Here is an 18453-nt window from a genome sequence, read left to right as displayed (position 1 = left end):
TCAGATTCCGATAGCAGGTTTCCGTTGCCACAATGTTTTTCAGACCCTAATCCACAGAATGACAAAGATAGAGATAATGAATCACAGCTCTATGAACCCGTTCTTTGACTCGAAGAGGCCAGTGGCCTGGACACATCCCCTGATACCAGCCCCATTTCTCCTCTTAGGCGCTTTACAGAGGAATCAGCATCTTTGGCCATGGTCATCAGGATGCCTCCAGATGTCCTTCACCTTCATCTATGTTCAGTAGAGAGCAAAACAAATATTCTCACAGAGGACTTGCATCCAGGGCAGGCCTCCTCACAGCTGCTTCTCCCCTTTAACAAATCTTTCAAGGATACCTTACTGGGTATGTGGGGGAAACCAAGCTCTAGCCCCCTACCAACAGGCAGATTGCTAGTAAACATAGAACAGCTGCAGGGGACCCATTGTTGCTCCTCCAGCACCACACACCAGAAAGTCTTGTAGTACAAGTTTCAACTATTCTGCAAAACCCTAATTCCTTCCCAACTACACCAGGCGACAGAGTCCAAACGTATGGAGGCCTTTGGTAAAACTATGTCCTCTGCCAGCCTCACCCTCTAATCCATGAACCAACGTTACCTCCTGAGGTGTAACCCGCACGCATTACTGGATTTGGTAAACAACATCTTGCCTGGACTCCCTGATGACCTTTGAATCAATCCGCAGCAGATCCTGGTACAAGCGTCGTGCTTCTGCACCACTCATGGATCGGATCTACAGGCTTCTTTAGTAATGCCCAAGCGTCGCTCAGAGACATGCATTTCAATGATTAACTTAGCAATGGGGCACTTTAAAGAGAGCAAGGCTACATTGCGCTTCCTCGGCCTCTCAGAGCCAGTGAGTAGGTTTACAAACAATATCAACCTTTTTGAGGATTTGGAAGGGGCATTCAATCAAGGCAGGGTAAAACCTGACTCCACAACAACATACCTCCAAACTCTTGTGAGGTAGAAGTCAGGGGTCCAGTTGATGGTGTCCAGGTCCTCTCAGGCAACTCATTAACCAAACCCCACCTCCTCCACTGCCTCTGCTGCATATCCTTTAGTTTGCACTTGCCATCCAGCACATTTTCAGTAGGAGACAGAATAAGTTATTACCTTCATGAGTGACCAAGCTTGACATCAGGCAGATGGGTGATTCAAACCATTCAGGATTGTTGCACCTACCCTTCCCATCCACCCCTCTAAACATGCCACCTGCACCAGAATGACTTCTTGAGATCCCCTTGTCCATTCAACAGAAAGAAGTCCAGGTTCTCTTCCACAACGTAACCATCAATAGGATGTTACCATCAGAAATCGGGACTGTCTGCTACTCCTGTTACATGCTAGTACTGAAAAAAGACTGAGACTTGGTCCTGTTTTAGATCTGCATCCTCTAAACATCTTTCTCAAAAAGACCAAATTCAAGATACTCACTCTGGCCCAAATGTGGTCTGCCCTGAATCCAGGCAACTGGATGGGGGCTTTAGATTGGCAAGAAGTGGAATTTAACACCTCAGTTCTGTAATCCCATAGACGTTATCTGTGGTCCCAACAAGGCGCAAGGATCTTTCAGTTTTTGTTACTCCCTTTTGCCTCACTAGCGCTCCTCAAATGTTCACAAAAGTGATGGTGATGGTCATTGCACATCTTAGGTGTTAAGGAGTGCCAGTCTTTCCATACCTCGATGACTGGTTACTGAAGGCGGGCTCACTTCAGTCAGTTGTGAACCCCTTTCAGACAATGGCCAACTTGTTAACCTCCATTTTGGATTTCCCCATCAATGTGCCAAAGTAACACCTGACTTATTCGCAGAGACTCCCCCTCTTTGGAACCATTCTGGGTGCAGTTCTATTCCAAACCTTCCCTCTTCCTAGACGAGTCCAGGAAATTTGGACTGTGATTCAGATGTTTCAACAATTGGCCTAGGTGTCCAGGAGAGCGTCTCTGAACCTTCTAGGCCTCCTGACATCTTGTATCCTACTGGTGGACCATTCCAGGTGGCACATACGGACCCTGCAGAGAGAGCTGAATTCTCATTGTGCTTAGTACCGGGGAAACCTCTCAGATTCCATCCAGGTGTTGGAGGAGACTGCAAAAGACTTGCAGTGATGCTACAGGAACTCATAGGATCGGTGGCAAACCCCTCTCCCACCCCATCCAGAGCTAACTATCATGACAGATGCATTGTTGCGGGGCTATTGAGTTCATCTGGGAGAGATGAAAATCAGAGGACTCTGGTCTTGGGTGGAAACGCATCTTCACGTAAATCTTTTGGAGTTGTGAGTGATTTGTTTGACATTAAAAGCTTTCCTCATGACCATCAAAGGGAAATAGGTACAGGTCCTCAAAGACATCACCACCACTATGTGGTAATGATAAAAGCAGGGCAGATTGGGGTCATGGTTCCTGTGCCAGGAGGCTCTATGCCTCTGGAATTGTCTGACCCGTCAAGGCATTTCTCTAATCATTCAACAGCTGGCAGGATCTTCAAACACCTGAGCGGACAAACTCAGCCGACCTTGCCCAATGGATCACGAATGGCAGCACCACATAGAGGTGGTGCAGGGTATCTTCCACCAATAGGGGGAAACCCCAGTTGATATATTCTCCATCGCAGAGAGAACACAGTGTGCAAATCTTTGCGCTTTGGAGTTCTCCAGGCAAATCTTCCTCTGGGTGCCTTTTAGCTAAAATGGAGCTTTGGACTCCTGTACACCTTCCTGCCTCTAGCTCTGCTGGCCAAATTTCTGTAGAAGATCAGGATTGGGCCAAGAGTGTGTGGTGCTCAGAACTTCTGGCTATGAGCAGCTGTACTCCGATTCGACTTCCTCTTCGTCAGGACGTTATGTTAAAGCAACTGGACAGGGTCATGCAGCCGAGCCTGCACACCTTAGACCTCCATGGTTTAATATTAAGCGGCGACCATAACTTCCTTTGACCACCCTCTTGAGGTGGTCAATGTAATTTTAACACCCAGGCATTTTCTACCAAAACAATCTATGTAGGACACTGGGAGAAGCTTGTTGTTTGGTGTTCTTCTAAGCATATCCAACAATTACAAGCCCAGTTGTCAGGTATCCTACTTTTCTCCTTATTCTTAGCCCTGCAATGCCTCGTCATGGCTACTATTAAAGTTTATCTGCTGGACCTTTCAGACTTTTTATGATTGCCTGATCCACTATATTTTCTAAATAATAGTGTTGTCATGCGTTTCCTGGAAGGAACTGTCCCATATGTTTTCGCCAAAACCTTTTGCAATGCCGTGGTGTGACTTGAATTTTGTTCTACCATTTCTGATTTGCACCCCATTTTAAGTAATGCACTGCTGCTCCCAAGGTTAATAAACCTGAAAACAAATAGCACCAGTTCGTCGTCTGCGTGAACTGCAAGCACTCGCTGTCCAGAAACCTATTGCTACCTTTTTACTGGAAACCTTAGGGTGAAGGACTTAGGCTGCGTTTCTCCAAATGTTGTGATGCCTTTTCACTCTGGGCAGAATATCACCTTGCTGGCGTTTTTTGTCTACCTTATCCAACCAAGGAGGAGAACAAAGTCCCCTGTCTGTACCCCAATATCGCCTTAAAAGTCTATATCGATCGCAATAAGAGCCATTTGATGGACAGGCAGCTCTTCCTTGGGTTCTCTTGAACAAAGAATTGAAAACAAATGTATAAACTGACCCATCTCTAGATGTATTGTGCTTTGCATAAATATATTTTTTGGATTAGCCTAGAAACATTCTCTAGAAGGCTGCGGGCTCATTCCCCACGGGCCAATGCTGCTTCCACCGCACTGGTGCATGGGGTACCTGTCTGACACATTTGCTAGGCTGCTACGTGGGCGTCCGTTCACGCTCTCATGCAGCACTACTGTCTGAACAGCCAGGTCCAATGGGAAGGGCAATCTTCCCGTTTTGTCCTGCAGAACTTTTTTGTCTGAGCCATTCCTCAGCACTGCCACCTGGGGAGTTACTGTTCATCTCTTCACAAGATGGGGATCTGCAATTAAAAGTATCCTTCAGAAGAACAAATTATATACCTTCGAGAATTGGCTTTCATGGTGTATACGTTATCTGACCGCAGATTCCTCACCTACCCTCACTCCTCCCCATTTAGTTAAATAGTCTCCTTTCCTTCATCTAAAAAAAGTTTCAATTAGAGATGTGCAGACTGTCTAATGTGATTAATAAGGGTTCTGCGTCCAACAGCGCAGATAGATATAAAAAATAAACTGATGTAGACGCCTAGAGGTGGCAGTTATATGTGGCTCTGACATCAGGTCCAGGGCAGTATTGAGCCATACACAGAGCTGCATGACACCACGTACCGGTGCAGGAGGTAATTGCTGAGAAAATCTCCAGATCTAGTCGGGCATCTGGGGATACTCGCAAGGTGAGGAATCTGTGGTTAGATAGAGTATTCACCAGAACGACCATCACTGAAGGTAGGTAACTTACTAGTTTGGATAGTTTTCATTACTCACCATATGTGTTTACCAACAGTTGAACTATTCATGGACAGTGTATTGGGATGGTGCTACCCATATGTAGCTCCTCTTCTAATGAGATATTCCCATAAGTCCTATCCAGCAATCATTTCTCCCAGTAGTCACCCTCCCCAAGCTACCTCACTGCACGTTGGAGTTACCCAGATAAAAGAGCTCGAGGTCGGGAGCCCAAGGCCACCCACTCCCCAGCCTAACTTTAACCTTTTCAAAAATACCTTGCCTCTTTACCTAGCCCAAACCAAAGAGACCATCAGCTTCTCTAGCTTTCTACCGGACTTGTGTATTATGGGGCACATCAAATTCTGCATTACATACAAGTATCTCTGCAGGAATACAGTTTTGGCTATTGTGATCTGTCCCATGAGTGAGAAAGGTAGGGTACTTCACAAATGTGTCATGCTCTGATACCGCTCTACCACTTTTCAGTATGTTGCTAGTTAGCTGTCTGCCTCCAGTGTGAGCCACCTGTAGACATGAAATATTGTGCCTCCTGCAGTACTCCTTCCTCTTGAAATAGTTCTCTTGATATCCTGGTTAAATTAAAATACTCAAAAAGAGCTGAATTTGATAACATATTAGTATCTACTGCTCAGCATAATTTTTCGGCATAGTAGCAAGTCAGGTGGAGGTGCTGTCTGACCATGCTGCTTTATTGGCTATTTGGATTCTAATAAAAACCAGAGCCAAGGCATGAACGTGGAAACTGCCTCTAGACTTTGTGAGAAACCTTTCCTTCTGGGAGAGATTCTGGAAGATGAAGCAAACAAGAGCATAGGTCCTTGCAGGGATATTGAATGGCACACCTTGAAAGAGGTATGGGGATACGCCACTGGAAAAACTGAAGGGACCAGGAAAATCCTGGGAGGATAAAGAATGCACTTAAACCACTTGAAAAGAAAGGAAACTTCAGTGCCCATTGCCCCCGACTTGAAAACTGGAATCCATCATCTAAGCATTCTTTGGGAGGGGAAGAAAAAATTTAAACAGACAACATTTAGATAACTTCCACTCACGGAAGTGGGCAAATAAAGTAATCTACTAGGTGAGTATGTTTTCAATACATAAAACTGGTGGCCTGTGTCAAAACAAATTCTACCATACTGAACTGGCAGGACACTGGCCAGAGATGTCCTCTAAGTAATCTCATCTTCGTCTTGCATTGGAAGCACTTGCTGACAGTCTGACGCTCCCTCTGGGGGCATGTGACCACAGTGGATCGAACTGAATTGATAGTGTATCTGTGTGTGGACGACATGCTAGTATATTTATAGGGAACCAACCTAGACATTTGATCACTGGTACATGCGGTAGAGCATAAGAATCACTGCTTCCCAGATCATTCTAAATAGGATCTGACAGTGAAAATTAATCCAAAACCTGGTATGTGTGGCAATTCCATGTCTTTCGCAATTTTATGTAGGTCATCTTTGAAAAGGACCAGACTAAATTTTGTGGTAACATACAAATCGAATTTTCTTTCAACTTTAGTAGTTGATCAAGTAAAAATAGGAATATAAGGGCCAGATGTATCAAGGCTTTTGCGACTCGCAAAGGCTGAAAATCGCAGATTTTCGGCCTTTGCGACTCGCAAACAGCCGTTTTGCGATATTTCACATGTATGAAATAATCGCAATTTATTTAATCGCAATTATTTGCGATTCCTTCTTTTGCATAGCATTTAAGGAATCGCAAATTTTGCGATTCCTTAAATGATATGTATGACACATTTTTGGTGTGCGAATTTGTGTAAAAAAATCGCATTTTACCATCAACTTGTAGTTGGTGGTAAATTGCGATTTTTTACAAAAATGCCCTAATTGGCATTTGTAAGGGTGGCATGTGACACTCATACATGCCCATAGGGCATGTATGTGTGCCACATGCACAGACATGTAGATTTGAGGGGTGCAGCAGGGTGTCTTTGAGACACCCCTGCACCCTTCAAATAATTCTCAAATTGCGATTAGCAAATTGCGAATTCGCAATTTGAGAATTACTGCACAATCATTCCTATGGGCCTCCTGGCCCATAGAAATGAATGGGAAAATTATTCCTTAATTGCGATTAGCAATTTGCTAATCGCAATTAAGGAATTTTAAGGAATCGCTAAAAAATAGCGAATTTCTACATACATACCATTTTGCACTTCTCAAATTGCGATTCCTTAACAATCGCTATTAGAGAAGTGCAAAATGGTTTCTTGATACATCTGCCCCTATATGTTTTCTTATTAGTCACAGACTGACCTGTCAGAAATAACATTATCTGAAAGCTATATGAAAAGAAAGTTCTCTGTTTAATTTTTGATGTAGTTATTTTAGTGGATACTTCCTCCTTTAGTTTTCTTGCCTTATGAATGCAGGTGCCAGACTATATCCGGAATGCTATTTCACGAGCAGTGGATTGCCAGCACCTCCAGGGGTGCCACACTTCACCATTCGAAGCTGCTGTTGTCCCGGATGTAATGACATCCGACTATGAACGCCGCCAACTGGCCGGCTGCTGGCAGTTCCTGCTCTTCTGCATCTCGCTGATGTGGGTCTGGAGCTCTCCTCGGTTTTCATCAGCAAAGTTCCTCAGAGAGAAAGGGGCTTTGCCACATTTTACCATCAGAAACCAATTTCAAAACCGACCAGTCCCTTCCACTGCAGAATTTCAAACATGGTATCAAAACAGGTTATCAAGATTCATATTATTTATGTGGTCCTCTCTCTCTGATGGACCTTTTATAGTAGACGTGAATCGGTTGTTGATAGACGGGATCCTAACCTTATGGGGACCTAAACAAAGAAATAATTCAAACACTATATTCAAAATAACATTAATAATGACAAACTCTGGTTACTTATCAACCTGCTTTTATCTAATTTATAAGAAATTGTGAATAATCATCAAGTAAAATAAGCTTGAATCATAGATCACCACACAAGAGAAACATCAATACAGTAATTCATAATAACATCTCACAACATCCATGACTGAGTGGACAGGTAAAGAGACAAAAGAGCATTTGCAAATAAAGAAGAGCTACTCTCAGGCCAGAAGAGTAAGCTGGGGCACCCTCACGATGGTGTGAGGAGCAAAGTTAAAGAGTCAGGATCAGCAGAACAACAGCCAGCCAGTTAAGTAAGGAAAACAGCAACACATCCCTCTCCTCTCGCAAAGTCCAAGTTTCTCTCCAGGCCTGCCAAAATTATAAATTCTAACACTAGTAATTAGAATCAGAGTCAGAATAAAGCTTTATTTCAATTGTGAAACAACAATCCTAAAAAGCACAGATAAAAAACATTAATAAAATCAATTTGAAATGCATCATGTGTTCTTAAAAGACATATTAAAAGTCAATTAATAGTACATATGAAGGAAAGCAAACATCCTGATTCTAGATAACAATACTCTTTCTCTGGTTAAGAATTGTTTTAAAAAACATAGATAGCCTCCAAGCTCATTGTCCAGGAGCTGAAGCTTCCTAAAAGCAGGACGACATTGTCTCAGCCCTCTTTTCCGTAAAATTGGTAAGATCCAGACCTTTCTTATCTCCCGATATAGTTTATAAATTAAAACAATATGTATAGATGATTGGGGCGACCAATTGTCACATGGGCAAGGTTGTAACTCAATAGCCCAATCATTCAGGGTGGGAAAAGAGACAAGCCTATGTATTGTTCCCAGTCTAAATCTTATTAATAGGAACCTGTCGTAGACACTGGGTACAGAAATTAGGTATGGCTGCAAGCTAAAACTTGTAAGAACCATCTGATGCTGCATCACACTAGTAATTATACCCTTATTCACTAAAGATCCAGCCCCCATGTATCAAAAACTCAAAAATCCACCATTCCGATTGGACTAGGCCAGGGGGTGTCTGATCACTCCACTTTCAGTGCACCTGACACTCAACAGTTCCTTTGTCTTTAGGAAACCATTGTCATCGTCCTTCAGCAGAGCACACTTCAATAATCTCTTCTGCAGCTTACACATGGCGCTCAGTAGCTTTGTATCAAAACTTTTTGCATAATTGTCCACAAGAATACTTTCGCCAGTTGGCAAGAAAATTCCATTGATAACATTCATTACTTCGCACAACCATGGCCATTGTCAGGAACTCTCGAAAGACAAAATGCATTTCTTTTTAGCCTATTTTTTAGAAATCAAATTAAACCCAAAAAGACGTTTGAGTCCTTCTCTGCAGAACAGTAAAGTGTGTTTTTTCTCAAGGCAAAGCAAATATACAAGTAATTATCATATCACAACAAAACTTCTTTACTAATGCTTTGCATTTCTCTACGTGTTATGTAGGCAGTTTGGGACAATTAGTGCAAAGGAAAAATGTCTCTTTTTAAAACTCATGTCTTCTATCTTTATTTTCTTTTGGCTGTTATGTATGCATTAATCATTCACGTTTGCAGCCTACTAGAAAAGCATTGGAAATACTGATCTTTTTCCAGCACGGATTTGCGCAATATCATGTACTCCCCGTTTTAAGTTTTTCACTGTTAATTTTTACACGTTTTTGTTCATAATCCACACAATGAGAAGTTTAATACAAGCAGGTTTTATTTAGCAAACACTCTGCTCCATCAGCAGTGACTTGGTCAAATATCAGTTCTGAAATCTTGGGGCTTAAATTCTGCCTTCAGTGTTGCAAGATGTCACTATTGAGTCCATATACCATCGGGATGTGGTGTCTTGGATCCGACCACAACCCCTCGGTCTGCGACTGTTGCTCCAGATTGCATCCAAAGGTTTATTTATTTTTGGCACGGACCAACAAGAACACTCCAGAATGGTTCCTCTCCCCCATTTCTGACGTCCGAGCTCACTTAGAATTTTTTGTACAGGCTACATATGTTCTAACGAACACCCAGATAGAATTCCAATTTGGCCAAGGCAGTGTGCGGCATGAAAATCTAGTAGTACTTCCCGTCTTATAACAGTATGTCTAAAAGTAATCACGGTTTCTTTCCTACAGACGTTCTGTTACTTGTCTGCTATGTTAAAGTGGACGTCTTATAAAAAAAAATTGTGGACTTAGAGATAAATAGAGTGAAACAGGTCGAAGGAGCTAAAAGTGTGGTCCGTGCAAGTGGGTCTTTTATTGCCTTATGTTAGAACTGTGTATGCCATTTTAGTTGCAAAAGTAATCTTTTATTGAATTTGCGTCTAAGCCTTAACAAGTGATATCTTTTGTTTTTACTTTTTGACATTTTCATAACCAGATACTATATTATATTTTGTAGGTCATTGTGTTCAATTTGATTCTGCACTTTCTGCATCAGCAAAACCATACAAAATTGAGCCTTTTGTGAATTTATGTAAATTTCTAATGAGGTGAGATAATCTTTTTGTTATACGTTATCTATTTCCTGTAAGATTTGTGGGTCAATTCCAAAAAGAACCATTTACAATAGGCAGTGTTATTGCATTAACTGTTTCATAAAAGGCATTAAAAGGTCACCTCAACGAGACAGCATTTCATTGGAGGTATGATGTAGCGTTTAGACTCGGGCTAATTTATTCAACTTTACAGTTCCTCAATCATTGTAACAGTGGCGGCTGCCTCTGCACGGGGGTGGTAAGGCATGGGGGTGGGTCAGGATGAAAAAAAATGTAAATAAACTTACCAGCTTTACTGCCGCCTCTGCCGCACGCCTCTCCTCCGTCTTCTCGTCTTCCCCGCTGCTGCCTGCACCGGAGACACCCAGGCTTCCGACTCTGCCAGCCAATCATGACGCTGCAGGAGCAGTGTCATTATTAGTCTGAGCGACCTGTTTGACCACTCAGGCAGTGCCTGGGGAGGCTGGGCATGTTCTCCACGGGCTGTGCAACACAGCCCAAAGGAGAACATGGCAACCAGGCATGACTGTTTGCCCTAGAGGGCCAGTCAAAGCGTCATGTGCATGTAGAAAGGGAGTGCAAGCCAGGCCCGCCGCCCCGTCCGGAATCACACAGGAAAAAATAATTATTATAACTTCTTGTTATTATCATTTTATTTTTATTTTCAACTGATCAACATGCAGTGGGGCTACGCTCCTCCACCTTAGCTGAGGAGCTGCATTGAAATAGAATTTTTCAAATGTTTATGTAAAACGTAGTAGTGTTCGAAAGCACTGGATGGGTAAACGCGCCCTTTTGGTAAACACTTCATATCACGTGCTTACTACCGATCATAAACTAGTTTGGTTTAACTTATGAATTGACTGTTCAGTTCACTTCACCTGAAATGTAGTTACCACAGTGTTCACACAGCAATAGGCAATTTGTTTGCTCCAGTTACACAGATTAAGTGTACTTATTTAAAATAGGTAAAATTCTGCACAAATGTATTTAATGAAGCTTTACTTACTACAATTCTGCCATCTCAAAGTCCTTAGAAGGATAGATACAGAACAGCCCTTTTTGGCATCCCTATTCTGAGCATTAGCCGTGAACGCTTTTAGACCTAGCATCCTTGGCGTGGTTTCCCCTAATGTTTTTCATTCAGACCTCCTGTTTTTGCTGTTTCTGCTGACTTGGTTTATGTTGGCTATAGGAATCTGGGCACTTTAGCACTGCTAATCAGTGATAAAGTGCATGTGCTCTATGTGAGAAGTTGGCCTGATATGCAGTGCTCACTATTCTAGTGATCACTATGTATCAGTCCAAACGACCCTTATTGATGATTGGTTGTAAGTCAACCTTATAGACCAGCTATCCTAGTAGCATGGACAAGAGCAGTCTTTAGGCTAAACTCTAGAGGGCGTGTTAAGCCAGCTGTTATACCATCACATATACCCCTTGAACACCAAGTGAAAGGACACCACACAAGTTGTTATGAAAATAAAAGGATATTTATTATAACACAACAGCCCTGGACTCTTTATGAGGACAGGGCGCTAAGCACAATACAAAGCTCTTAAAGAAATACTGAAAGTCGCACAATTTACACAAATGCCAGAGGGGCACGGAAAACCATATACTACAAAAGTGGAATGCGAAATTACTAGCAGGTAAGTACTACTCTCAAAGTCTTTAGAAACGCTAGGCCTACAATGCTGAACCCTTAGATTAGAAGCAGGAGGCCTAGGGACGTCGTGTGCAGAGTGGGAACTCTCACGCGTAATGCAGGACAAAGTCTATGGATACTAGTAAATGCAAAAGTTAGTGTTCTCGGGCGAACCCGACTAGGTAGGTCAAAAACGAAAGTGGATCTAGACACTTAGAGAGTTGGTCTACGCTGGAGCACCATGGTACTCGGTTTACCTAGCCCAGGGGCTGTGGCTGCATAGGGTTCAAGTGTCGTCTGGTTTCTTCGTTGACGAACCAGGAGCCTGAAAGAAGAAGTTGCTGGCAGGCGACCAGTGAAGATAGTTGATGTGATCCAAGCCTGGATCGGTGGTGGAGACGACCTGTAAGCAGAGGGGACCAAGTTCTGAATCACTAGCCAGTGATTAGATGGGCACCAGGATGGCACCGGATGAAGTCACCTCGACCAGGTGAGTGGGCGACGCTGGGCTCTGCAGTCTTTCGGACCAGGAGGCGTTGTTGGCGACCAGGATGGAGGTGCGAGCTGTCCCACGAAGGTATCTGCTGTCGGCGATGCTGGACCCAGGATTGGGGCAACAACTCTTGGCAAATGCAAGCCCACGCGGTGGAATCAAAATGGCGTCTGGAGTGGACCAGGAGGGTCCGGGGTGCTCCTCTGTTGGAGGGGAGCAAGGGCCAGCCTAGAGCAACCAGACCAGCGATGGAAGTGTCGTAGTTCGTCGTCAGGAGGGCTACAAGCCGGCAGGCAAGTGGCCGGACAACGCGGTGAGCAGCAAAGAGCAGAAGGGCCCCACGCAGATCGCGTGGATGCTGGGGGGCTGGACTTCGGTGCTGGAGCTGCTCCGGGTTAGGGCTTCTCAAACCCCAAAGCACTCACTCGAGGATTCCTCGGCGGTCGTGCTGGATAAGCGTAGTGCAGTTCTGAAGATGGCCGGTCCCTCGAGGTTTCGTCACACCCACGAATCTCAGCTGGGCTGATGATGCAGGTAGAGGTCAGAGGTGCCAGGGAAGCCGGGTCTCGTCGTGCTGGTCGGTCTGGTTCCAGAGGAAGGACGTGCAGCAAACCGCAGGTTACTTAGTTGGTGCCCGCTGATGCAGGGTGACTACTCCTTAGTCACAAGGGAGAAATCTTGAGAAGAAGTCTTGAGTTCCTTTCGTAGAAAGTAGTTTCAGGATTCAAAGATGATCTAGTCTGGAAGGGTCCCCGTTCCCACCTTTATTCTAAAGAAAGGGTCTGGTACGGGACTAGGTCCTGCCCATGGGTGGGACCAGGAAGGAGGGTGGTTACACCCCTCTCCCATGCCGGACTTTCCCCAGCTCAGGGGCTGGTGTGCCCCTGGAACTGGTTCTAGCCGGCCAATGCATAGTGAGCACCAGGGTGCCACTTGCAGTCACCTTCCTATTCAGCCCTGCCTACCCAGGATACACAAAACCCTGTCTGGGATGGTGCTCGCACCGCCCCTGACAGGAAACGCTTTGTCCAAGCTCTCCACGCTGGAAGGACTCCCAGCAGCAGGAGGTCAGACTTGTGTCTGTGGTGGCAGCATCCATTTTGTGATGCTGAGGCTCGAGTTAACTTTAACCGGAGTTCACAGTTACATACATGTCGTGTCCCTCTAGAAGGGTGGAATGTTAACCCCGTCGCCAGAATTGGCGAGGGGTTAGTATTCCAATTCGTATGACACCTTACTTGATATGTTTTGATAAAGCGATACCAGAGTTGGCATATAACCGCGAGGATTATAATGCACTTAAGAGTATATGGTACGCGTTATCATGGAACAGCTATTAGGACTTGGTTCCGCAAGCTGCAAACGGGCTCAGCTCATGCCAGAGCACCATCTCACAGGATTCCAAGAACTCTGCCTTCAGGATTGTTAAGGCCTGCCATAGGAGTGACTGATAGGAATACGAGTGTCCATTTTAGGGTTACATATAGGTATACTATATCTACAGCAAGGGGTGATTACACCACCTTGCCCCAGCTGTCGTGCAGCCAGTTGTGTCAGATTTAGATGGCCAGCCAGGGGTGGCATAATACATGCTGCAGCCCCTGGTAGGCCCTGGGTACACCTATGCCCTGAGTTACAGGGTCTGATAAGGTGGCCCAGTACCAATTGGTAAATGCACCTAAGGTACACGTGTCAATTTAGTGAGAGAACAGCTAGGCTGTGGGTCTGATTAGCAGGCCAACAGCCAGGGAAGTCGTAAACCAGTGAAGCAAAAAGCAAAAATCTGGGGTGATCATAGGATTGCAGACCCTACTCTCCTACACTCTATACTTAAAACATGGTAACATTGGCTTATTCACAATTGGCATCTTTAATTTACCTACTATTCCCTAGTAAAGTGCACTACTTTGTAAATTAAATGCTACCAGAGGGCCTGCAGCACTAATTGTGCCACCCACTCAAGAAGCCCTTTAACATGTCTCAGGCCTGCCATTGTAGAGCCTGCTTGTGCAGTTTTAAACTGCCATGTCAGCCAAACAAGTTAACCTTCTTCCTAGACTCGAACCTTCTGTTTTTTTTATTACATCTAGGTCACCTCTAAGGTAAATCCTGGGCAATCTATGGGAAGGGTGCTGTGTATTTAAAAAGTAGGACATGTACTTTTAAGTTTTCCATGTCCTGGTATTGAAAGGTCTATCTCTCCCGTAGGATACCATTGGGATTGCCATATTGCATTTTATAAGTGTAATTTCAAATTGGGACGAGATGGGCCCCCAAATTTGATGTCTTTAAAATCACAATTTAAAAACACAATTAATGGTGAAGTTAGATTTTAAATTGCAATTCTGAAAATGGCACTTTTAGAAAGTTTCAATGTTGATTTTATCAGTGGACTCCCTTGTAATACAAGTAGATAACAAATTAACGATTTTGGGTGCTGATTGGGTATTACCCACTGATCTCGGGTGTCCTCATAATATTCTCAATGCACTATAGCAGATCTGGTGTAGCGCCTCCCCCTTGCACTCCTTGTGGTCCCAGTATGGGTTCCTAACCTAATAAACAATTTTTTGAATCGGTGTATACAATGATTTAAAAGATTCTTGAAAAATCAAAGTTCACAAAAGAATGATAACGTTAATTGAATGTTCATATACTGTTGCTAGGTCATACTGAATCTAACTCCTTGTAACCAATCAAAACAATTGTTTACATTTCCGTAATATGCATAGTTTTTAATACGTCATCTGAATGGTGTTATATTGATGCTTCAGATTTGTATGAAGCGTGTGTTTATAATCTACCTATGTGTATCATTCATGAGTGGAAACCCCCATGTTCCTTTCAGTCCTCGTACAGTGTGGGTCTTTAGGGGGCTGGATGAGTGTGTTGTATATCTCATAGTGTAGTATATGTAATTGCATTGAGTGTTGTGAGCTAAGGAAGATCCAGCTATATGGTTCCTTTGAACTGTGTTGGCTTTGGATAACTTGATAATATAATATTGGATACATTGTTTGGCTAATGTTGTTCTGTTGGTTATCATGTTTGTTTATTATAATTGTTGGTACGGTGGCGAGCTCGGTGATACCCAACTATATGGAATACCCAGGCCTGTTGCATGTCTGCTCATTGTTCTATCTAATGTATTCTGTTGGACGTTGTGAACGCACATTGGCTTACAAGTATCTGTCACAATGGGCCATGTACAATGTACATTTTGGTTTGTGGGACATCGTGTCCAATGTGATTTGTTGTGTGTTTGTGTATGATCTGTCACAATTGCACATTAATGTATTCTGCTGCATTGTTCAAACCAAGCCAGAATGACAACATAGCGCAGAGAGTGTTTTCCCTAAAAGAACATATTCACATTCGAACAGGCTCATTAATCCTGTTTATGACATGAGCAGCCTGCCTTGCCGTAAACATGTCCCAGGCTAAAGATTCTGCTGGGCAAAGGTGCTTACTCTGCTTCATCGTGATGCATTCACCTGTTTGCGAGCAGTGCTGGGCTTGCCTGGTTCTTACACACACGAAAATGATAAATGAGTGGAAAAAACTGGGGGCAGGGGTGTGGAATTTATTAAAATATCTACTTGTCCATGGGGCAAGTTGCTTCATAAATCTACTTGTCCGGTCACAAAATCCACTTGTCCCTTTGGTGCCATGTGGTTCGGTGACGGATTGTGGCAGCAATTTCATTGTATGGGAGCTCTTGTATAGCCTCTCTGATTGTGCCAGGGCTCATGCCTAGGTGGTTTTTGAATGCTAGCAATCCCTTTGTGTTGCCGCGTTTCTGCGGATCTGCATGCTGGGACTGGGGGTAGTGGTGAGCGGTGGTTCCAGGGTTGGAATGCCCTTTGGGTCTGTGCAGATCTACTGACTTGCGTGTTTTAGGGGTTTTCAACAAATCTTCTCTAATCTTTTCCCATGCTGAGAAGTGTTGGAGATTTGCTCCTGACAGTGGCAGACGTAGACCTTCTTCCAGAGTTGGGAGAAGAGTGGTTGATCAGAGGGTGACCTTGCAAACACTCAGGTTTTCGCATGAGCAAATCTACACATGCATATTTGCTCATGATGAACTGCAGTTCAGAGATATTTTCCGGGAGTGCATTTCTTGCCCTAATTCTGTAGATTCTTGTGAATTCACGAAAGCCATATAGCTGCACTGAATGCAAGGACATATACCAGGGGTGCACTTTTGAGACTTTCTTTAGTAATAGGAGCCCTAGTTGGTCTTGCGTTGACAACAACCTTTTGTGTTTGTTAAAATTCTCTCACCCGCTCTCTGTATTGGCTAGCTTCGCTGTGGGTGGCGGCGTTGGGCTCTTTCACTGGGAGTATGTTGGCGCACAGAGTGGCTTTGTTCAGTGGCAGTAACTGATGTGGCAGGGTGTGTTTTTTTTTTTAGACCAATTATTTTTTGTGCTTTTGCCATTGTTTGTTATAATGGTGAGGGCCCGGCAGCTCTCACATCAAGAAGGCTTTACAGAAACCATGAAAAAACAAGTCACATATTGGCAAAACTAGACGGCTGACACTAATTTCAGACCTACTGGCTTTGCCAATGCTTGCTTATTTTCCTCATGATCTTATTGAAGCTGGTTACACTGATTTTCCAATATGAGTTTTTTTTGCGAAATACTAGCATGCATCAACACATTTTACTAAATGATCCTGCAAAGAGACGGTACCTGAAATTTCACAGTAGTTTAGCTAAATGGTTTTTTTTTCTACATTCATTTTTTAAGGAACATTTTATATTGAAAGCAAAGACATTAATCTTGCTCTCAAACTTCTGCAAATATTTGCATCTAATCAGAGAGCATTCTGGGAGCATTATGCATAGCCTCATATTGCTAAACTTTGAAACCGTGAGTACACATTTTTATACTGGAACCACTGTCAGTAGTGCAGTCAGAACTTACATTTACTTAGAGCGCTCACCCTAAAATGAAAGTATTTCAATTATTGAACTATAAATACAAGTTTGAACAGAATTAACATAGGCACACAAATAATAACTTAACTTCAGGCAGTGCCCTTCCCTGACCCTTAATTTGTTACTACAAACTGGCAGACAAAGGGTTTGTGCTGCAGGGGGTTGGGCCTACTTGTCCTAAGGACAAAATACACATTAAAACTTGTTGCCCTTGACCCCAAACAATATGTCCTGGGCATCGGGCTATAGGAAATCCACATCCCTGCGGGGGACTTTGTAAAAGTGCAATATTCGGGAAACTTCACAAAATATATGGATCTAAATACCTCTTTGCACCCCTGCGGTCACTCAGTAAAGTGCATTGATAATGAGTACATGAATATTATTAGGTCTCATAACCTTTGAGACCGCTTTAGCTGTCTCGCCAAACTTTTCAGGGGAAAAAATAATATACTATTCATACAAATATGGGCTTTTGTGAGCCCTCTTCACCACTGGTCCTTTCAAATGTCATTGACTTCTAGATTCTGCCCACCACAGCATATAGCATGAGCGCGGGCTCACTTCTGCCACCGGCTCTGTTCTCTGTGAGTGAGGGCATTTTGCTTGGGCACATTACTCATTCGCCTGAAAAGCAGTGCCATGGTTACTGGGACAATCTCTGCTTGCAGTGATGAGCTCGCTCTCATCTTTCATGAAGACCCGGACTCTAGTACTCAAGACATACTGTTTACATACGTGTTTCAGCAATGTGTGCTCAGTGCTGCGTTTTTAACATTATCACAAGCAGCGCAGACTACAGATATGAGATTCACGAGGACAGTCCCCTGTTCTCCTGACTGTTTCTTCGGCAGCAGAGCTGTGAAAGTCCAACCAGCTCTCGGATTGTTCTGTGAAGGCTCGAACATTTCCACCTTAATCCCACTATATACATACACTTTGTGGGTGGCGCCTTATGAGCTGGGCAATAAAACCGCAGTGATGTCTGGTATTCATTTGAAAGTAGTGGGGCGAAAAATTACTGTCATACTAAAATTAAAGAATTGCGGGCACTCAATACCTGACAATATGTCTAGTGGTAGTGGGCTCAGCACGCAGCTATGCCAGTGAACACCAACGCTGCCCTGTAACGTCCCCTCTTTTCCGCATGATGCAAGCCATCTACAGGTTCCCCATTCACCTCAGGTCTGTTGCGCAGCAGCTATGGCGGAAGTCTGAGCCCCTCCTCACAATGCCGAACCCTGTTCAACCAGGCAGCCGTAGAGGTGGAGTGCCTTCCCCTTTCCGTATGGGTCACAGAAACGTTTCCCCCCTCATCCACATTATCTCCCGCCCAGACTCCCCCTCCAGCCACCCTCAAGGAAAACCAAACAAAGCGTTTTCAATCTTGTGGCTCTTCTTGATAGAAGATGAAAATAATCGTCAATAAATGTGCCAGAGGCAAAATTCTGTTACAAATATCAAGTGGGCAAAGAATTGACAAAAAATAAGACAAATAGGCAATACATGCAGTCGC

General features: G+C 43.8%; 1 protein-coding gene across 1 annotated transcript in view; it reads left to right on the top strand.

The window, feature by feature from the left end:
• Positions 1-18453, top strand: part of PGAP1 (post-GPI attachment to proteins inositol deacylase 1) — an 868977-nt gene that overhangs the window by 695490 nt on the left and 155034 nt on the right. The window contains exon 21 of the mRNA XM_086955415.1: positions 9755-9845. Coding sequence (XP_086811541.1) covers positions 9755-9845 — 91 coding nt within the window. The remainder of the gene's footprint in view (positions 1-9754; positions 9846-18453) is intronic.

Source organism: Lissotriton vulgaris, chromosome 2_1 (assembly GCF_964263255.1).
Source record: "Lissotriton vulgaris chromosome 2_1, aLisVul1.2, whole genome shotgun sequence".
NCBI lineage: Eukaryota > Metazoa > Chordata > Amphibia > Caudata > Salamandridae > Lissotriton > Lissotriton vulgaris.
Note: the sequence above shows the minus strand (reverse complement) of the source record. Positions and strands in the feature narration are given on the sequence as shown.